The sequence below is a fragment of the Lasiodiplodia theobromae genome (genome assembly GCF_012971845.1).
Source record: "Lasiodiplodia theobromae strain AM2As chromosome Unknown scaffold_15, whole genome shotgun sequence".
NCBI classification, from domain to species: Eukaryota; Fungi; Ascomycota; class Dothideomycetes; order Botryosphaeriales; family Botryosphaeriaceae; genus Lasiodiplodia; species Lasiodiplodia theobromae.
The window spans coordinates 608,240-625,640 of record NW_023336355.1 but is presented as its reverse complement, the minus strand read 5'-3'; the positions used below and the strand labels follow the sequence as shown (position 1 = coordinate 625,640).

General features: G+C 55.2%; 6 protein-coding genes across 6 annotated transcripts; 3 read left to right on the top strand and 3 right to left on the bottom strand.

Annotated features, from left to right (window-relative positions):
• Nucleotides 1-484: 484 nt before the first annotated feature.
• LTHEOB_5540 (Peroxisomal copper amine oxidase) lies at nt 485-2,659 on the top strand (the record flags this gene model as incomplete). The annotated part of the gene is made up of 3 exons (XM_035514697.1): nt 485-820; nt 875-992; nt 1,041-2,659. The coding sequence occupies 3 exons, from the start codon at nt 485-487 to the stop codon at nt 2,657-2,659; spliced, it is 2,073 nt and encodes a 690-aa protein (XP_035373830.1).
• A 1,296-nt stretch (nt 2,660-3,955) lies between these two features.
• On the top strand, nt 3,956-4,780 carry LTHEOB_5539 (uncharacterized protein; the record flags this gene model as incomplete). The annotated part of the gene is made up of 1 exon (XM_035514695.1): nt 3,956-4,780. One exon carries the CDS (start codon nt 3,956-3,958, stop codon nt 4,778-4,780), a length of 825 nt encoding a protein of 274 aa, XP_035373829.1.
• Nucleotides 4,781-6,343: 1,563 nt separating this feature from the next.
• Nucleotides 6,344-7,420, top strand: LTHEOB_5538 (Zinc-binding alcohol protein; the record flags this gene model as incomplete). Its single annotated transcript, XM_035514694.1, has 1 exon — nt 6,344-7,420. The coding sequence occupies one exon, from the start codon at nt 6,344-6,346 to the stop codon at nt 7,418-7,420; it is 1,077 nt and encodes a 358-aa protein (XP_035373828.1).
• A 2,034-nt stretch (nt 7,421-9,454) lies between these two features.
• LTHEOB_5537 (Peptidase S10 serine carboxypeptidase) lies at nt 9,455-11,268 on the bottom strand (the record flags this gene model as incomplete). The annotated part of the gene is made up of 4 exons (XM_035514693.1): nt 9,455-10,216; nt 10,293-10,481; nt 10,536-10,912; nt 10,971-11,268. The coding sequence occupies 4 exons, from the start codon at nt 11,266-11,268 to the stop codon at nt 9,455-9,457; spliced, it is 1,626 nt and encodes a 541-aa protein (XP_035373827.1).
• Nucleotides 11,269-11,845: 577 nt separating this feature from the next.
• Nucleotides 11,846-13,234, bottom strand: LTHEOB_5536 (PIG-P domain-containing protein; the record flags this gene model as incomplete). The annotated part of the gene is made up of 1 exon (XM_035514692.1): nt 11,846-13,234. One exon carries the CDS (start codon nt 13,232-13,234, stop codon nt 11,846-11,848), a length of 1,389 nt encoding a protein of 462 aa, XP_035373826.1.
• Nucleotides 13,235-13,556: 322 nt separating this feature from the next.
• Nucleotides 13,557-17,165, bottom strand: LTHEOB_5535 (Exocyst complex component sec8; the record flags this gene model as incomplete). Its single annotated transcript, XM_035514691.1, has 7 exons — nt 13,557-13,947; nt 14,002-14,232; nt 14,288-14,838; nt 14,896-15,342; nt 15,392-15,508; nt 15,560-16,722; nt 16,844-17,165. The coding sequence occupies 7 exons, from the start codon at nt 17,163-17,165 to the stop codon at nt 13,557-13,559; spliced, it is 3,222 nt and encodes a 1,073-aa protein (XP_035373825.1).
• Between the last annotated feature and the right edge of the window lie 236 nt (nt 17,166-17,401).

Genomic DNA, 17,401 nt, shown 5'->3' with positions numbered 1-17,401 from the left:
GCATCAGGGCAAGTATCGCGCTCTGACTCTGGGCCCGGGACAGAGCGCTAGTCCACCAGATCTGCGAGCTGCTCTCCACCGCGCGCAGCACCGCGCTAGTCCGCATCAGTCAAAAGAACCCGGGGACAACGCTTATCGCGACTTATCGCCCGCATCCCCCGGCCACCATTTGCCTTCGCCGTTGGCTCCAAGCCACTGGCCCGCTGCCCCTCACCAGCTGTTCCGCTTTCCCTGCAGCTGCCCTCGATGCTGGCCGCCGGCCTGCCACGGCATACTAGCCGTGTCCCAGGCTGCCGCTCAACTGGCCGGCCTGTATATAACGTTGAGCCTGCCGCCGCATTCACAACGGTCTCTTGTGCTCTGTACTTCATTAACTACCTTCTCTGCCATCTTTAGAGACCGCTGTGCCTCATTCATCGACTTCCCTTCCATTCCTCATTGGGAGTCTGCGGTGAGCTTTTCTTGATCATACACAGCAATCACAATGGTCCTCGACCGCCTCAAGCAGATGGCCGGCCAGATCAGTGGCCAGGGGGAGCCGCCGTACCCCATCGACCCTCTCTCGGAGGTTGAGATTGAGAAGGCTGTTGCCATCATCCGCAAGGAGCACCCCGACCTTCACTACAATGCCGTCACCCTCTGGGAGCCCCGGAAGTTGGAGATGCAGGCATGGTTGGCCAACCCCCAGGTCAACCCTAGGCCTAAGCGGAGGGCCGACGTTGTCTGCATTGGTCCCGGCAGCAAGGTGTATGATGGTATCGTCGATCTCGAGGAGGGGAAGATTATCTCATTTGCCCTGACCGATGGCGTGCAGCCTTTGGTAAGCACCCCGCTGCGAACATGCGGAGAATCTTTTAGTGCTGACTGGCTTTAGATCACCATGGAGGATCTTCAGATTGTCGAGTCCATCGTGCGGCAAGACCCCAAGGTCGTTGAGCAGTGCGGAATCCTCGGCATTCCCGCCAACGAAATGCACAAGGTCTACTGCGATCGTACGTGGTTATCCACCAAGTTATCTGAATCACGCTAACGGCAAGCAGCCTGGACGATCGGCTACGATGAGCGCTTTGGCAACAAGGTTCGTCTGCAGCAGGCGCTGATGTACTACCGCCCGCACGTCGATGACTGCCAATACGTCTATCCCCTGGATTTCTGCCCCATCTTCAACGCCGACACCAAGGAGGTCATCCACATTGATGTCCCCAAGGTCAGGAGGCCGCTTAACAAGGCTCCTCCGAACAACTACCACGCTGCCTCGATTGAGGCCGAGGGCGGTTACAGGACGGATCTCAAGCCCATCAACATCACTCAGCCCGAGGGCGTCTCTTTCACCATGGACGGCCGCTTCATCAGCTGGCAAAACTGGAAGCTGCACATTGGCTTCAACTACAAGGAGGGTCTTGTTCTCTCCAACGTCACTTTCAACGACAAGGGCAACGAGCGTCCCATCTTCTGGAGAATATCCCTCGCCGAGATGGTTGTCCCCTACGGCAACCCCGAGCACCCCCACCAGCGCAAGCACGCCTTCGACCTGGGAGAATACGGTGGCGGCTACATGACCAACAGCCTGTCCCTGGGCTGTGACTGCAAGGGCGCCATCCACTACATGGACTTCGCTTACGTCAACCGCGCCGGCCAGGCCCAGACGGTCAAGAACGCCATCTGCATCCACGAGGAGGATGCCGGCATTCTGTTCAAGCACACGGATTTCCGTGACGAGTCGGTCACCGTCACTCGTGCCCGCAAGCTGATCATCTCGCAAATCTTCACCGCCGCCAACTACGAGTACTGCATCTACTGGATCTTCCACCAGGACGGCACCATTCAGCTCGAGATCAAGCTGACGGGTATCCTCAACACCTACGCCTGCAACCCTGGCGAGGACCTTCACGGCTGGGGAACCGAGGTGTACCCTGGCGTCAACGCCCACAACCACCAGCACCTGTTCTGCTTGCGCCTGGATCCCAACATCGACGGTCCCAACAACACGGTCGTCGTCGCCGATGCCGTCCGCGGCGAGGGCGAGGTCGGCTCGGCCGAGAACTTCTACGGCAACGCCTTCTACTGCAAGAAGACCAAGCTCACGACCCAGGGCGCCGGCCACAGCGACTACGACGGCAACACGGGCCGGACGTGGGAGATTTGCAACCCCAACAAGCTGAACCCGTACAGCAAGAAGCCCGTGTCGTACAAGCTGGTGTCGCGCGAGGTGCCGCCGCTGCTGCCCAAGGAGGGGTCGCTGGTGTGGAAGCGCGCGGGCTTCGCGCGCCACGCCGTGCACGTCACTAAGTACGACGACGAGCAGGTGCACCCGGCGGGCCGCCACGTGCCGCAGACGTCGGGCGAGCCCAGCATGGGCCTGCCCGCGTGGATCGCCGCCGACCCCCACGGCTCCATCGACAACACCGACATCGTCATGTGGCACACGTTCGGCATCACCCACTTCCCCTCGCCCGAGGACTTCCCCGTCATGCCCGCCGAGCCCATGACCCTGCTGCTGCGGCCCCGCAACTTCTTCACCCGCAACCCTTGCCTCGACGTGCCCCCCAGCTACTGCAGCGTCCCCAGCGGCGTCAAGCAGGGCTCCACCCTCGTCGACAAGCTCTCGCGCTTGGCTTTCGACGAGAAGAAGGAGGGCGGCTCGTGCTGTGCGAAGTAGCTCGTTGAGGAAGAGGAGGAGCTCGCTGCGAGCATGGGCGTTGCGAAGACCGCGGCCGTGTTCGCTGTGGGAGTCGTGCTGGGCGTCGGATTCGGTGACGCTCGGAGGTTAAAATGACGGGAAATTTCGTTGTGTATCGCATTTACAGCGTGGTGGTCTTTTTCTGGGTGTTCCTTTTTGTATATTTCCTTGTTTGTGGACTCAGCGGGATATCATGATCTGAATCAATACCACTATATTTATGTTTATATTTTTTCGTGTACTGTGTACAGTGTCATTCATGCTCTTGCTGGTTTGAGGTCAGGGAGGCCGGCCCCTTGGCTCTTGCCATATTAGGAACTGACGCAATACGTCACCGGAAGCTTCAAGTCCCTTGCCACGCCGAATCGTCTTCACCTAGAATGCTCACCTCTCATTCATTGCTAGCCCAGTGCGTCCACTCGTTCATCGTATTTATGTGGTTTCGCTTCTCCGGCTCTTTGGCACTACTTTCCTCTCAGAATGGCGGTTTTAACACGTCGAAATGGGGTAATGACCGAGACTATAAATACGGCAAGTAGCTAATCACCTCCACAGCAACATAATTCAATTTGGACGTAGCTAATGCTCATCTTCAGCCCCGTAGGCGCACGAGGAGTGCCAGAACAGTCAGGCTGCGAGGGCGGTCAGACGGGTCTTCGACCGTACGCTGAGCTATCCACCATCAATCGAACGACTACGAGAAATTTACTATGAGTCTTGCAGGGTGTCAATAATATCCCCTGGTCAGCGCTTAAACCAGACCCTCCGGTACCAAATTCTCAACGCTGCGTACTTCCTCTCGCCGATCGTACGAACGAGAAACAGCGCTTGCGACGAGTGGTTCTTCTACGCTTACTGGAAACGACGTTGCGGGATGTTAACGAGGCGATACGGGAGGCAGATCAGCTGCTCTGGCAACTGAGAATTGAGTATACGCTGCGCACCAACCGGAACAATGAGGCTCCAAAAAAGCAGAGGAAAATACCCGCAATCCAGGCACTACTCGCCCCGCCGTTTCAATCGTTTCAATCACGTATGACGGCGAATGTTGACAGCCCACAACCGCCTAGTCGGCATAGAGCAAAAAGGTTCCGGACTCGGTTTCGTAGCGGACGTTCAACGCCGCAGACTCTGTCACGGCATGGGAAGCCAATTGACAAAGTCAAACGGCCACAAGAGGACACGCCTTCGGTATACCAGCCAGCAGGCGCGTATCATTCGCAAAAAGAGCACGTCACGATACACCCGAAACGCCGTCCGTATTCGGACTCCATCATGGCAGACTACGGATCATCTTCCGAGACAGTGGCAGACAGCATGGTTATCAGCATGATGAGCACAGAGCTAAGCACTCCACTGTTCGGAAGCGCGCAGGCCTACAGGCGGAGTATCCTGCGTCCATCTCATCCAAGCCAGCAGCAGCACCCCCATTTGCATCGACACTGCCCCAGACACCGCCGGTACAGCAGCACCGACACTCGATCAGTCCACTGGGTCAACAACAACAACAACGACGACGACCGTCCCCCGCAAACACCCTTCCCGAGCGCCGCAGTCGTCGCGCTCCTCAAGTCCCTCTCCCAACTCAGCCCCCGCACGCGCGACGTCCTGATCGAGCTCGCCGCCGCGCTGAATGAGTTCGCACTGCTGCTCGACCGCGTCGACAGCCTGCAAGCCCGCTTCCTCCGCCACCACCACCAACACCACCTTCCCCCCGCTTCAACCCGCCAGCGCATCGACGCGCTCCTCGCCGCCTCCGACGTCATCCTCGCAGCCGGCACCGAGGCCATCGAGCGCGCGGTCGGCGGGGCGTTCGTCCTGAGCAGCATCCGCGCCGAGACGGTGGTGCTGGAGGTGCGGCGCAGGAAGAAGTCGGAAGGCCTGCACGAGCTCTGGGCCGCGGGCCGGCAGAAGAAGCCGAAGAAGGAGAAGCGGTGGGGCGTCACGTCGGTCGGCGAGGTGGCGCGAGTGGGCTCGGATGAGAAGGATATCGAAGAGTGCAGGGGGAGGAGGGATGAGCATATGCAGTTGGTCATGGGGACGTATGAGGTGAGGGCTTATGATAGGGTGGGGATGCAGGGGGAGGGGGCTTTGTTGTGAGTTGTGCTTCCTTTTTTTTTTCTCTCTTCTTTTCTTGATTGAATGTGTTTGTGAGGAGTCGGGGCGCTGAGCGGCAATGGAAAGTGGATGTGCTGCTGACTTTTGGAATTCCGGCCGGGTAGTTTGGGTGATTATCGTCATAAACCTCACAGAATCAAGCAGAAGCGGGAGCATTGGTGCTTCCTACAAGGGTTCGGATGCACATTAGATTGCGCAGTCCGGAGCCTCCACAGTTGTGTTAAGGCTACTGTATCAGCAGCGTGTCAAGCGGCGGCGTCGTAATACGTATTGAGGCACAAGATCCGTTGAAGGGGAGGTGGTGTTGTCGGGGGTTGAGATTTATTATTACGAAGACCTGTGGAATGAGATTGAAAAATGGCTCTCAGTACTTCCTGGAGCGTTTGTGAAGCCAGAGTCCAAAAAGTCCAGGACTGTGAGCCAATAAAAGACGAATATGAAAGTATGTGAAATGGGGAAAGAAAGACTGTAAGCCTCGATGAGAGACCAGCAAAGTGAGCGCTCTTGGTACTGTGATCCCTTTCTTCCTCTTTGTAGGCCAGAATGCAAAGAGTAGAAGTACACTGTCAGTGGGTGAGTGTTGGGAGATCGATACGAGCGGCTTTCATCAAACCAATTGTTGATTACATCGTCTTGAAAAAAAAAAAACACTATAGTTCTTACGCAGCTTATCAAAAGGCTTCTGGATGGTGATGGAATTGTCTGGCCTTGCTCACGATTGTAAAACGCGACTACCTCGATCAATGGTGGAGAATCAGTTCGACTATTTGCGGGGTGTTTGTGGAAAGTTCTATATAGTTCTCGGGGAATCATCTTGACCGCCTACACAGCAAGTAAATAAGAAAGGCTGACTCATACGAGCCAACTCCATGATCTCGCCATCTTTGAAAAGTATCAAGCTGTGATCGGCCGATTCAAAGCCTGATACTAGCAGTTTCGCACGTGCCGAAGATATCCCGCGGCCGAAACTGAAGCACGATTCAGAGCGGGACGGGACTAGTCTTGGTTATACACGTCATCGAGAGTGTATACAATCTTTCTGTAGTTGCGAAGGGGAGGTCGACAGAGTGCTGCATCTCGTTTGTTGTCGCTTCATAAGGACTCGCTGATGACTGCTTTTGGAGGTGCAATTAACACCAGGGTCATAGTTTTAACCGGGAGGAGAAGTGGATCCGAAGCTGCCGGCCAAGAGGTCAATGTCCATATGCTCCGTTTATCTCCGGAAATCCGTTGGCAAAACATGAGCTAGAGAGGTGGATAAGTGGGACCACACATCTGGGACCGTTGCATTCTTCTCCAACGTGCATATTCGTCCGGGGCCATGGCGCTGTTCACCCGCAGATAGGAGATACCGGAAACTTGGAAGTTAGCAATAGTGACCTTCACCTAATGCATTACCTTTGGTCTTTAAAAGCACCACCCCTCTCGCACCAGAGTCAACCTGCGTTCTTTCCCAGTCCTCCACCTAAAACAATCACTTCTTCTTAAACACCTCCTCAAAACACATCTTCTTCAATTTTCCAGTCACTCCATCTCAAAAACAACATGTCCGCCAACGACACTTTCGAAGGCTGGTGCGGCCTCGACCCCAGCGCGGCCGAGGGCAACATGAAATGGCAATCCTTCACGCCCAAGCCATTCGAGCCGACCGACGTCGACATCCAGATCAGCCACTGCGGCATCTGCGGCTCGGACCTGCACACGCTGCGGTCGGGCTGGGGCGCGACGCCGTACCCGTGCGTCGTGGGGCACGAAATCGTCGGACGGGCCGTCCAAGTCGGCTCTTCGGCCAGCAAACGCATCGCGGTGGGCGACCGGGTCGGCGTGGGCGCGCAGTGCTCGTCGTGCCTGCGGCCCGAGTGCGAGTTCTGCGCCGACGGCAACGAGAACCACTGCCCGGGGATGGTGACGACGTACGCGGCGGCCTTCCCGGACGGCAGCAAGGCCTACGGCGGCTACGCCACGCGCCACCGCTGCCCGGCCCACTTCGTCGTCAAGATCCCCGACGGCATCGCGTCGGCCGACGCCGCGCCCATGCTGTGCGGCGGCGTCACCGTCTACAGCCCGCTCAAGCGCAACGGCTGTGGCCCCGGAAAGAAGGTCGGCATCGTCGGGCTCGGCGGCCTGGGCCACTTCGGCGTGCTGTTCGCCAAGGCGCTGGGCGCGGACGAGGTCGTCGTCATCTCGCGGACGGGCGCGAAGAGGAAGGATGCTGAGGCGATGGGCGCGACGGGCTTCGTCGCGACGGATGAGGATGAGGACTGGGCGACCAAGAGCCCGTACGTGAACTCGCTCGACCTGATCGTGTCGACCGTGAGCTCGCCGAAGATGCCGCTGATGGGCTACTTGAGCCTGCTGAGGTTCAGGGGCGCCTTCATCCAGGTCGGCGCGCCGGAGGACTCGCTGCCCGGCATCAACGCGTTCCCGTTGATCATGAAGGAGATTAAGATTGGAGGCTCGGCCATTGGTCCGCCGCACGAGATCGAGGAGATGCTGCAGCTGGCGGCCGAGAGGAAGATTAAGCCGTGGGTCCAGGTGCGGCCGATGAAGGAGGCGAACCAGGCGGTTGTTGATTTCGAAGCGGGGAAGCCAAGGTACCGGTTTGTTCTTGCAAACGAGTAGCACAGAGAAATTGGGAAACTCAATACAGTACCTGTAGTGTCGTTGTTCAGTAAAGTAAAATCAGAGATTCTTTCACGAAGTGGACATGGACTGTTTGTTAAAGATAAAAGTACAAAACGTGAAGAGAAATGGCTCCTCAAAATATTGCTGAGCAGCCATCAAGGTGCTGACGCCAAGTTGCTGACGTCCAAGCGAGGGAATAGAGTGTGGGCGCTATGCGGCAACGACTTCCTTTGCAATTACCAAAATAGAGAAGTCGTTGCCGCACGCTGCCCGCTTTAGCCTGATTCAACGCCACAACACACTTCGCCCCACCCGCAGCCAAAAAGAATGCAAAAAGATAAAGTCCTAGTCCTGGTGGGGGTCGAACCCACGACTTTCGCATAACCTCAATGGCCATACAATTCCCAAGCTGGGAAGAGTATAAGAACGACACGCTAGCCACTGCGTCACAGGACTTTTTCGAGAGAGGAGCATCGCGTGTTTTGTTTATGTACCGACCGTTCCAGGCCCGTGCGCTCCCTCTTCAAGCTATCGTTGGCCGCTCTCTCGTAGGCATGCGGCAAGGCCTCGGAGACAGATGGCGAAAGAGGGCTTTAAGAGCGTGTGGATCGGTGAAACAGGTTGAATGGACCCTTCTGTTAATGCGTTTCGTCGAGGAAGGTTTCAGGAGGGTCGAGCAGGAGGGTCCACTTAAAGGGGCCGCAAGAAATTTCCCACCCAGACTCCCTTTGGTAAGCGAGGTATCAGACAGCCAATCAGAACAGTCCGGGGCTTGACACGAACCTTCACATGGACAAATCAGAGCACTCTGGAGTGCACTTGTTTACTTTAACATCCGCTTAGACTTACTGATGCATGCTTGTAAATAAATGGCTGCGGAGGGCTTGCTTCACCAAACCCAGCTTGGACATTCCCGAGCAGCCAAATATGATCTGAATTAAACGAATCAAACTACTCCTGGAAGTACGAGGGCCTACGCCAACAGCACCTGAGACTCCCGGAGGTTGGTTACGACTCCCTCTATATTAACAATCCACCAATATTCAATCACCATGATCTCTCAACGAGGCACACAAATAGGTTGATGAGGACTAAAATCACGTGACACAAACTGGCAGAGATATTTAAATACAGCATGGAGTTTAGAAGAATCAGCCTTTCACCAATTTGTTCTGGATACTATTTGTGTCTTGTTGGTGTTCCTTGTTTTACTACCGTTACAAGGTCAGTCAAGGCTTTAAGCGTAGTGCGAAACTTGTCCCAGATCTTTAGCCACCACCCCTTCACAAATAACATAGCCATTTGCCACTAGCATTCAGGTCCGTCATCAGCCCCCTTCAGATTCCGGTGGCTCCAAGATGCGTCCTATGGATGCTGTAGTACATTGCCAAACTGTGTTCTCCTCTCCTGCAGACAGAAGTTCAGTTAGACCTTCCCAATGACTTTATGATATGCTTTAAAACTTTTTTTTTTGCTTATGATAGGCTTTGGCGGGTGATAACAAGGCGGTAGGGGATGCATATTTTAGCTTGGCCGAGGCTTGGTTGCAACTGTGAGCATCATTGAGATACAACACGCCGCCTCGAAATGCTGTAAGCTGCATGTGCGCCGGAAGTCTGAAAGCCTGCAAGGCATTATAGAAATTTTTGGTGCAGAAATCGTTCGCTTTAAGGTCCCGGGGCCTGTTCTGGAAAAGCCAACAGCACATGCCACCTCACCTCTCTTCTAGTTGATATTGCGCGGGCTTGGTTGGGGACAGTGTTCTGAATGTTACAAAGCCTTGGCTGATGCAGCAAAGTCATATGGGCTGATAAAAGAAAGAGTGACGAGAGCAGTGAGCGAATTGCCATCAGCTCAAGAGAGAACTTTTTCACAACAGCCTAGCGTAGAGAGAACCTGAGTTTGCTTCGATATGAGGTACAGAGCATAGGGAAACCGACAAAAAAAAGTCAGGAAAAAAGAAAGGTGGGAGGACTAGGTTAGACATAGGGGAATACTGCCAGAAGAAATGGTTCCTCCCCCGGCAAGAATTTACTCCGTAGCCAGCGGCACATAACTCTCCGTATGCGTCGCCTTCGCCGTTCCATTTGTCTTATAGCTCTTCCCCACCCTCACCAATCCGTCACTGACGCTCAAGCCCTCGAGAGTTCTCCTGAAAAACTCCAAGCTCGCCTTCGGCTGATCGGCTGGAATCCCATGCCCGCACTCGTCAATCCTCGCGAAGCTGAAATCCTCATACTGCCTTACCACGCCGTATTCCTTTCCGCCCACGACCAGCGGCGCGTAACCAGCGCTTCTGAATTCCCCCTGGCCCTCAAAATCCAAGGCCAACGAAACCGCCTCTCCGCCCATCCAATTGGCCACATAGTCCGCGTCCCCATAAAAGAGCGCCACTCTCACGCCCTTTTGCAAAAGGTCCTCCAAATCCGTCTTGAACGTCGGGTACGCGGCGTCGCCATAGAACAAGAAGCCCATGTACACAATGTCGGAAAACGGAGATGTGTAGTTGATGCTCACGCCGAGCGCGGCCTGCGTTTCGGCGAGGTTGAGGAAATCGTCATAGTAGGACTGCGTGGATGAGTTCTGTGGTGGGCGGCGGATGTCGTACTCGCTGCGGGATAGCGCCGTGCGGATTGCACCTATCAGCCCATAGCAGCTGAGGGAGGCGTGGGCGCACGCGACCTTGCCGGTGAAGGTGGAGTGGTCTTGCGAGGCGCACAGGTCGAGGGCATTGCGGCAGCCGTTGGGCATGTCGTAGATGAATTCCATCATGGTGTAGACTGAGTCGTTGACCTACAAAGAAGAAGACTGATAGTCAGTGATGGAGGAAAAGAAAGGTCTGTGATGCAGAGGAAGGTATTTCGCTCACTTTGATCCCGTAGGTGTTGTTGCTGGCGAAGATATTGTAATAAGGCATCTGGATCTTGAGGTCGATGGAGCCGCCGAGAATACCGAGGGTTCCCATGTTCATTCGCGTGCCATTTTCTGTGCCGTTACTGATGGCGAGGTTGTGTTCGTAAAAGTAGTCAAAGAAAGCTGGGCCGTAGTGACCGCCGTACTGAGATATTGTCAGAACGTGAGCATGGCCAAACAATAGACCTTGAAAACTGACTGATGATGTCCAAAGATGGAAGTCCACATCTTTGTTGGAAAGGGTGGGATCAAGCTGTGGCAAGTTCGTCATGAATGCTTGCAAAATGTGCCACGTGCATTCGGCAGCAGCATAAGACGTCGGATATGCATATGGATCGACTTTGTAGTATCTTCCGTTAGGCTCCGTGCAGTCGTCCCACTCTTCCGAGGTTTTGTTGAAACATGCTTCCTCTGCACTCGCATACGAGAAGCCAACACCAATCGGTTGGGAGAGATATAGCATGTTAGAGACTTCGTTCCAGGAGTATGGGTTGTGCTCAGCCGTCAAGTCTGCAGAGATGTCGCAAGGGCCATTCCCCAGGAAGATTGAAGATATGGAATCAGCCCCCGGTCCGCCTGGTTAACTCAGATGATCAGCTTCTGGTCTCGGGCGATGGAGTTGATTAAAACTCACCAGCGAGCCACAGTGTGAATGGAGCGTCATGGGGATCTTTTCGCCTCTCGAAAAACCAAAAGAACATGTTCGTCGTCTCATTCAGAGAGATGTATCCGGAGTAAGACTTTACTCCAGGTGTAGTCTCGCATATCCCCGGCTCCTTGAACCGTATCTCTGCGCCTTGAGGAGAGCGGATGATCTTGAGATCTGTGGCATTCGCAGGGGGACCTCCGAGAGGTGGGTGACGTGCCTGTGCCGGCCTGAGGAAGCTGACTTGAAAGATCGCTAACGCGCTGAGGAGTTTTGAACGTAGCATATTGATTTGCACGAGAGGTAGGAACTGAGTAGCTGATAACAATGGGGAAGAAGGCTGGCGAGTGATGGGATGATGAGATGGAGAATCTTTGACGATCGTCCCGGAAGTTGGAAAGCGGTGGTGCCTTTGAGCTCACTCTTGACTAAGGAAGGCGCGGAGCAGACAAATGTCAGTAAGCATCCACCTTCCGCCTTCCGTCTTGGGCATGGAGCTTGTCCAAGCACCGGGACTGACGCAAGCCAATCAGGATAGAAAGCTCCGGACAAAAGATTTATACGCTACTGAGCCTTTTATGAATGGAGAACATGCTGCAGTGACTGTTGGCAGTTAATATCATATCTTGATATGAGAATGCGCTCATCAATGTCTTATTTTTTTCCCCCTCGAAAGCCTCTGTGGCTTTGCCTTCGGGTCCTCCGAGATGGGACTGTTAATTATTCGTAGCTAATTGTAGCATTGCTACCCGCCTACGTAACCTTTGCGGTCCCCTTTATTCTGATGGATAATTCAAAATCCACATTGCAAGAAACCAGAGTTGAGCTACTCACGTACCTATTAAGAGAATGCCCACGTCAGATCATAATGCCCCATTAACCGACCCATTTACCTCACCATCCTCGCCGTCTGTGTCTCTCCCATCGCCATACAGAATTTCACAGACACCACCAACCGGCACATCCAGGACCGCATCGGTACTCTCACCCCAGATGGCCTTCCAATCCACTTTCGTTCCCGGATCCACCGCATAGCCTGCGACGCCCTTTGAATCCTTCATCGACCCGTCTCTGCTATGCCTTCCACTTGACTTCCTCACGGGCACCTTCTCCAACTTCCCATCCTTCCCTTTCCTCACCACCCTGCCCCTCGAATCCAGCGTTGCAATCTGCGCCGCATCGTCCACAACATTCTCACTGCTCCCCATCGGCAGCGTCAAATACCCCAGATTATAGCTCGCGAGGGCCACGTAGATATAAATGACCAGCACGACCAGCCAAGCCGGCACGGCAAGCGCCCACCAGCGGTTCGGGTAGTAGTAGATGCCGAGCTGGTGCAGGAACGGGCGGGGCAGGTACGCCCACAGCAGGTACATCAGGAACGCGAAGCTGGACGCCAGGTAGATGAAGAAGCCGTAGTACTCGTACGTCGGCACCTTGGGGCTGGCGCGCGGCACCAGCGTCGCCGACGCGAACGCCGTCGCCATGCTGTTGCCCGTCGGCGTGCCCGTACCGCCCGTGCCCGACACGCTCACGCCCGACGTCGCGCTCGGAGCGCGCTTGCTGCTCGTACCGCCGCCGCCGCTGCCGCCACCGCCATTGCCACCGCCGCCCGTGGTGGTGGTATTTGTCGCCGTCGTCGTGGTGTTCGTGGCCGTCGAGGCCGACGTGTTCGCGGTGCGGCGGCTGCCCGCGCTGGGCGTCATGCCCTCGACATCGGACGAGTCGGGCGTCGTGGGCCGCGACGTCTGCGCCGAGAAGGATGATGGTCGTAGTAGCGACGTCAGCGATGGGCTGGGTGGCAGCGGCGTGGGCGGCCGGTTGTAGAAGGGCGGGAACAGCGCCGATGACGTATGCGGTAGCGCTGAGTGTGAGCGCGATGCGTGCGAGTATAGCTGGCGCCGGGGCTTCTCGTTGCCGTCGGTGCTGGTGCTGCGACCGCCGGGCAGGTCGGAGCTGTCGCGGTCGAAGTCGAAGTCGAACTCATCATCGGAGGCGCTGCTGGTTCCTGAGGCGTCGTCGAACGTGAATAGGTCTTCAGTGGAGAGATTGTCTTCTACTGAGGCAGGTTCTGACGGGGAGGTGGCCGTGTCGGTTGGGGAAAGCGGGTTGCTGGGCGCGTCGGTTTTGGCACTCGGGGGATTTGGCGCAGGCGCTAGGTCAGAATTGAGGGAGCTGAGCGTCGGGAGATTGGGAGTTGATTTCGAGTGGAAGCCTGTAGGAAGGCCATTGCCTCTGCTCTGCGGCGGCATGGTTGTTGGTGTCGCTTGGAGTGACTCGGGTGAAGCTTTGGTGCAATGATGTAGTCCCAAATGATCAGCGAGCATGTGAAGACGCGCGACCGTGTTTCGCGTGCGCCCCCTTACTATCCAAACCAACTCAACAGCACTTTTGGAACGCTAAAGTAAATTATTCAGGCCAGAAATCCCTCAGTCCGTCAATTAAAATTATCCGGCAATTCCAAATTTTGATATACTTCATTATTGCCAACGACAGTATGGCTGATTCGCAATATCTAGTACACCCCAGACGCTATAACCACATCTGTTGACGCCTATACGACCCTATTATTCATTATTCAGTCCACATGTGCTCGCTCAGTTGCAGCAGATAGTCGTTCATGCCCGACTTGGCCTTCATCGCCGTTTCCCTTCGCTCGCTCGCCGAATCCTCGCTGTAGTGCAGCTCCACGAGGACCTTGAGTTCGTCATGGGTGAAGGGGCACTTGTTTTCCTTAGACCCCTTCGCCACCGCTACGATGGATTCTGGCCCGGTCGTGAACATGGTGTAGTACTGGGTTGCCTTGTTCAGCACCGCTCCGGGTTCGATGTTCTTAAGGTTTTGCTGCAGGACGAGGATATTCAGCTGCATACGCCCGGAGCCGTTATCGTTCATTCGCCCTATTCTGTTGGAGTTCTTGACCAGAAGGGTATCGGCGAGAGCTCCCAAACCATGGGTGATGTAACTATGGAGTTGTCAGCAAGACTTGCATATTTATGGGGGGATCTTATAGGCTTACTCGTGCTGCGGCGTCATAAGCTGCCCGCTGATTTCCTCGTCGATTTCACTCAGCTCAGAATTCAATCTGAGGACATCTGGATCGGGCTCATTGAACAGCTGGTCAAGGCGGTATGAACCTTGGAAGAGCTGGTTGACGTGGTACATGACATGGCATCGGACCTCCAAATGCAGCGTCTGCAGGATAATGGCGGCAAGCTCGTGGTACGAGTTGACAACGCCATCGAATGCACTGTTTGGAGTCAGCTTGAATGCGCGTTGTAAGCTGGTGAAGGGGGAACACATACACAGCAGTTTCGTGGTTGAGGGGCAGGAAAACAGGGTTGCCATCACCACGTGGCTCCACTGAGCCTACATTAGTCCATCGCCGCCTGTGCTGTTGCCTACCTCCATCGGGTCGCGACGAATCAGTGGCGCGATCGCTGATATGGCGAAGGCTCTGCACTTTGCTCGCCAGCCATTTCATGCTAGTGTAAAGAAGGCACAAAGCCGCGACGTTCTTGCGATCGTTGATCAGGTCTGGCTCCTTGAGAGATTGGTAGTTCGACGTTGATATGACAAGCTCCATTGATTCGTTGAGGAGATCTTCTCGGTTCGTATCATCCGCTTCCAGCAGAGCTGCAAGGCTCTTTGAAACATCTTGATTCTCTCTCAAAGCAGCCGAAGCCTTCAACTTCTTCTCCTGGGCTCGGATCACCAGCGTTTTGTACCAGCCATAGCACTTGTCATAGTACGACACCATCTGAGTGATGATGAGCTGGCTGAAGGCTTGGTCGTGGGGAAGGTTATCAAGCATTTTGCAGAAGGCTGTGATGAGGGAGAAGAATTTGGTGGTGCCCTGCAATGTTGTTAGGGTGTATGCTACGTGTTAGAGTATATTTTAGCAAGTACTGACCTTGAAAATGGGTTTCTTGGAATGCAGCTGCCATTGCGCATCTTCCTGGAAGGTGTCGGCTTCCATGAACGTCTGTGCGCACAGATCCATAAGAGTCTCATCCAGCTGCGGATGGAAAACATTGACGAGGAAGTCATCCAGGAATGAGGTGAGTGTGCTTGTGACCACGTCAGATCCGGGAGGTACAACTTCCTTCAACCGGTTGAGGAACCCAAGCGAAGGAGGGAGCAATATTCCCATGTTGAAAACGCTGGGCTCCACGAGGAGCTTGTGTCCAGTGGCACTGCCATCCTGCCCCTGATTGTTGGAATTTGTTGTTACTCCGCTAATGCGCTTTGAATCAGACACAAGACCGGGAACAGAAGATTTGAGTATGTGTTCCAAATCGTCCCTCTCCGAGGCGAAGGTTGTGGACGTGATATCCATGTCGGAGAGTTTGAACATTTTCTAAGGCAATGTTAGTAACGTATATGGCTGAAGACGATATGAGACTTACTCTAGTCTTGTCTCTTTGCGTCCTCAGGAAGGGACTGTCGTTGGATCCACCCCCCTGAGCGGATCGGAAAGCCAATTCGCCATCCGTAGACAAGTAATCATGGAGCAAGGAACGCATCTGAATCTGGATTAATATCTCTATAGCCATGCCGAGTTTCCGTTTACTTACTTCACTCTGATACAGCTTCCACAGCTCTCTGAAGGTGCTGGTCAACATTCCAACATCCCGCAAGCCATCTCTCTTCGCAATGCCCGCGACGACATCATGAACTATGCGGTGGCTCTCCGCGATGGCTTCAAAACGGGCGTAGAGTGTCCAAAGAAGGTCGTTCAGCAGTGTAGCACGCGTCTCGTCACTCTCGTAAGACCTGCTGGTCTTTGCACCTCCTTTGCTGGCGAACCCACGGACCAAACTTGGGTGTCTCTGGGCGACTTCGGTATTTGACCTTTCAACGACCCTGAAGAGTTCCACAGGCAGACGTTGAATGACTGACTCTATCGCGATGTCGAGGCGGCTCATTTTGTTGAGCGCCTCTAGGATGACTTGGATGTAATGGAACGTGTCGGCTTCTGGGTTGCGTGATGCGTCGTCCACCAATGCTTCCGAGGTATCCAGACCGTCCAAAAACTGGTAGAGAGCTTTGCGACCAGAGTCGATTCCGACTGTTGTGCCATCTGCTCCGGTTTTAGGTTGGTTTTGCGCATGGACCTTCCAGCGGTCCTCGCAGTAGGGCGATTTAAGGTAAAGGTGGTTGTGAAGTTCTTCGATGAGAACATCCGACATGGAGTGTTCCTGGTTGCTCAAGTAGACGCGGAGATCCCCCAAAGCCCCGATGTTTTCCATCTCTGACTTCCTTATCAATCTTAGGGCATCCTGCAGAACGTCTACCGCAGGGAGGAATCTCTTCTCGGATATCCGAACCTCCAGTCTCTCCGGAACGTGCTGGAGCTGCTCTATGGAGCCCAGTATCTGCAGCATCTCATCATAGCTCTGCGACGCGACGGAGAAAGCCCTCAACTCCGGCTTCGAGGTTGACAGATTGTCCTTTGCAGAAACCAAGGATTCTTTTAACGTTCGCACACGCTGTTGAGACTGTTGCAAGCTGTTCTGGATCTTGTGGAAGGTACCGATAGAGCTGTTGAAGCCCTGATGGTGCTCGTTGACAATGGCTTTCAGTGCGGTTTGAAGGTCGGCGCTGGTGCCCATGAACTCTTCCTGACGGCCAGCGAGGCCGAGAGAGCTAGAGTCGAGCAATTTGAGGGCGACTTGGACCGGGGTGCAATTCTCGTCCGTCATGAATGTCCATTCTTTCTGTATGTGGTCCAACACATCTACAAACCAGCTGGTCAGCACCGCCGGGTAACACATGCAATGCCCGCCATGTCTGCCCAATCGTGCGTGTTCCAATCCTCCACGCGTATGCCTTCCCAGGTGTCATGCACGGCCACTGACCTTCGATCTGCTTGCTTGCATTTCCCCCGCGCGCATTGTCCGGCCTGCTTCTGCTTCGAGGGCGGCTGAACTCCCCGCTTCTCCTTACTTCTCGTCTCCGCTCGATACTTGTGGGGCGCGCGACGCGGGGGCGCTCCTGGTAGTCGGGCTGGTCATCGAAGCCGCCATAGCCTCCAGGGCGGCGGTCGCGGCTCCTGTCCGAGCCGTAGCTTCGCACGCTGCTGTAGTCGTCGTCGGGCTGGCCGTAGCGGCCGGCGGAGGCGGAGTAGCCGTTCGCATAGCCGTTGGCCCCTGGGCGTGGGTTGCGGGGCAGCGAGGACATGGTGGGCGGGGCTTAGCGGCGGGTGGAGTGCGGTCGCGGGATGCAGTCGAGGCGGCAGCTCATGCTGCAGCCAGCTCTTTGTCCGGGCTGGAAGTCGGCAGCATGGTCGGCGGGCGGGACATGTTTCGCGCTTGCCTGGCGGGCGCCCGAGCTTCGCTACCCAAGCGGGCGTGGCCCCGTCGGTAAATGATCGGCCGCTCCCCAAGTTCGCGCGCTTGACGACCAGCTGGCAATCT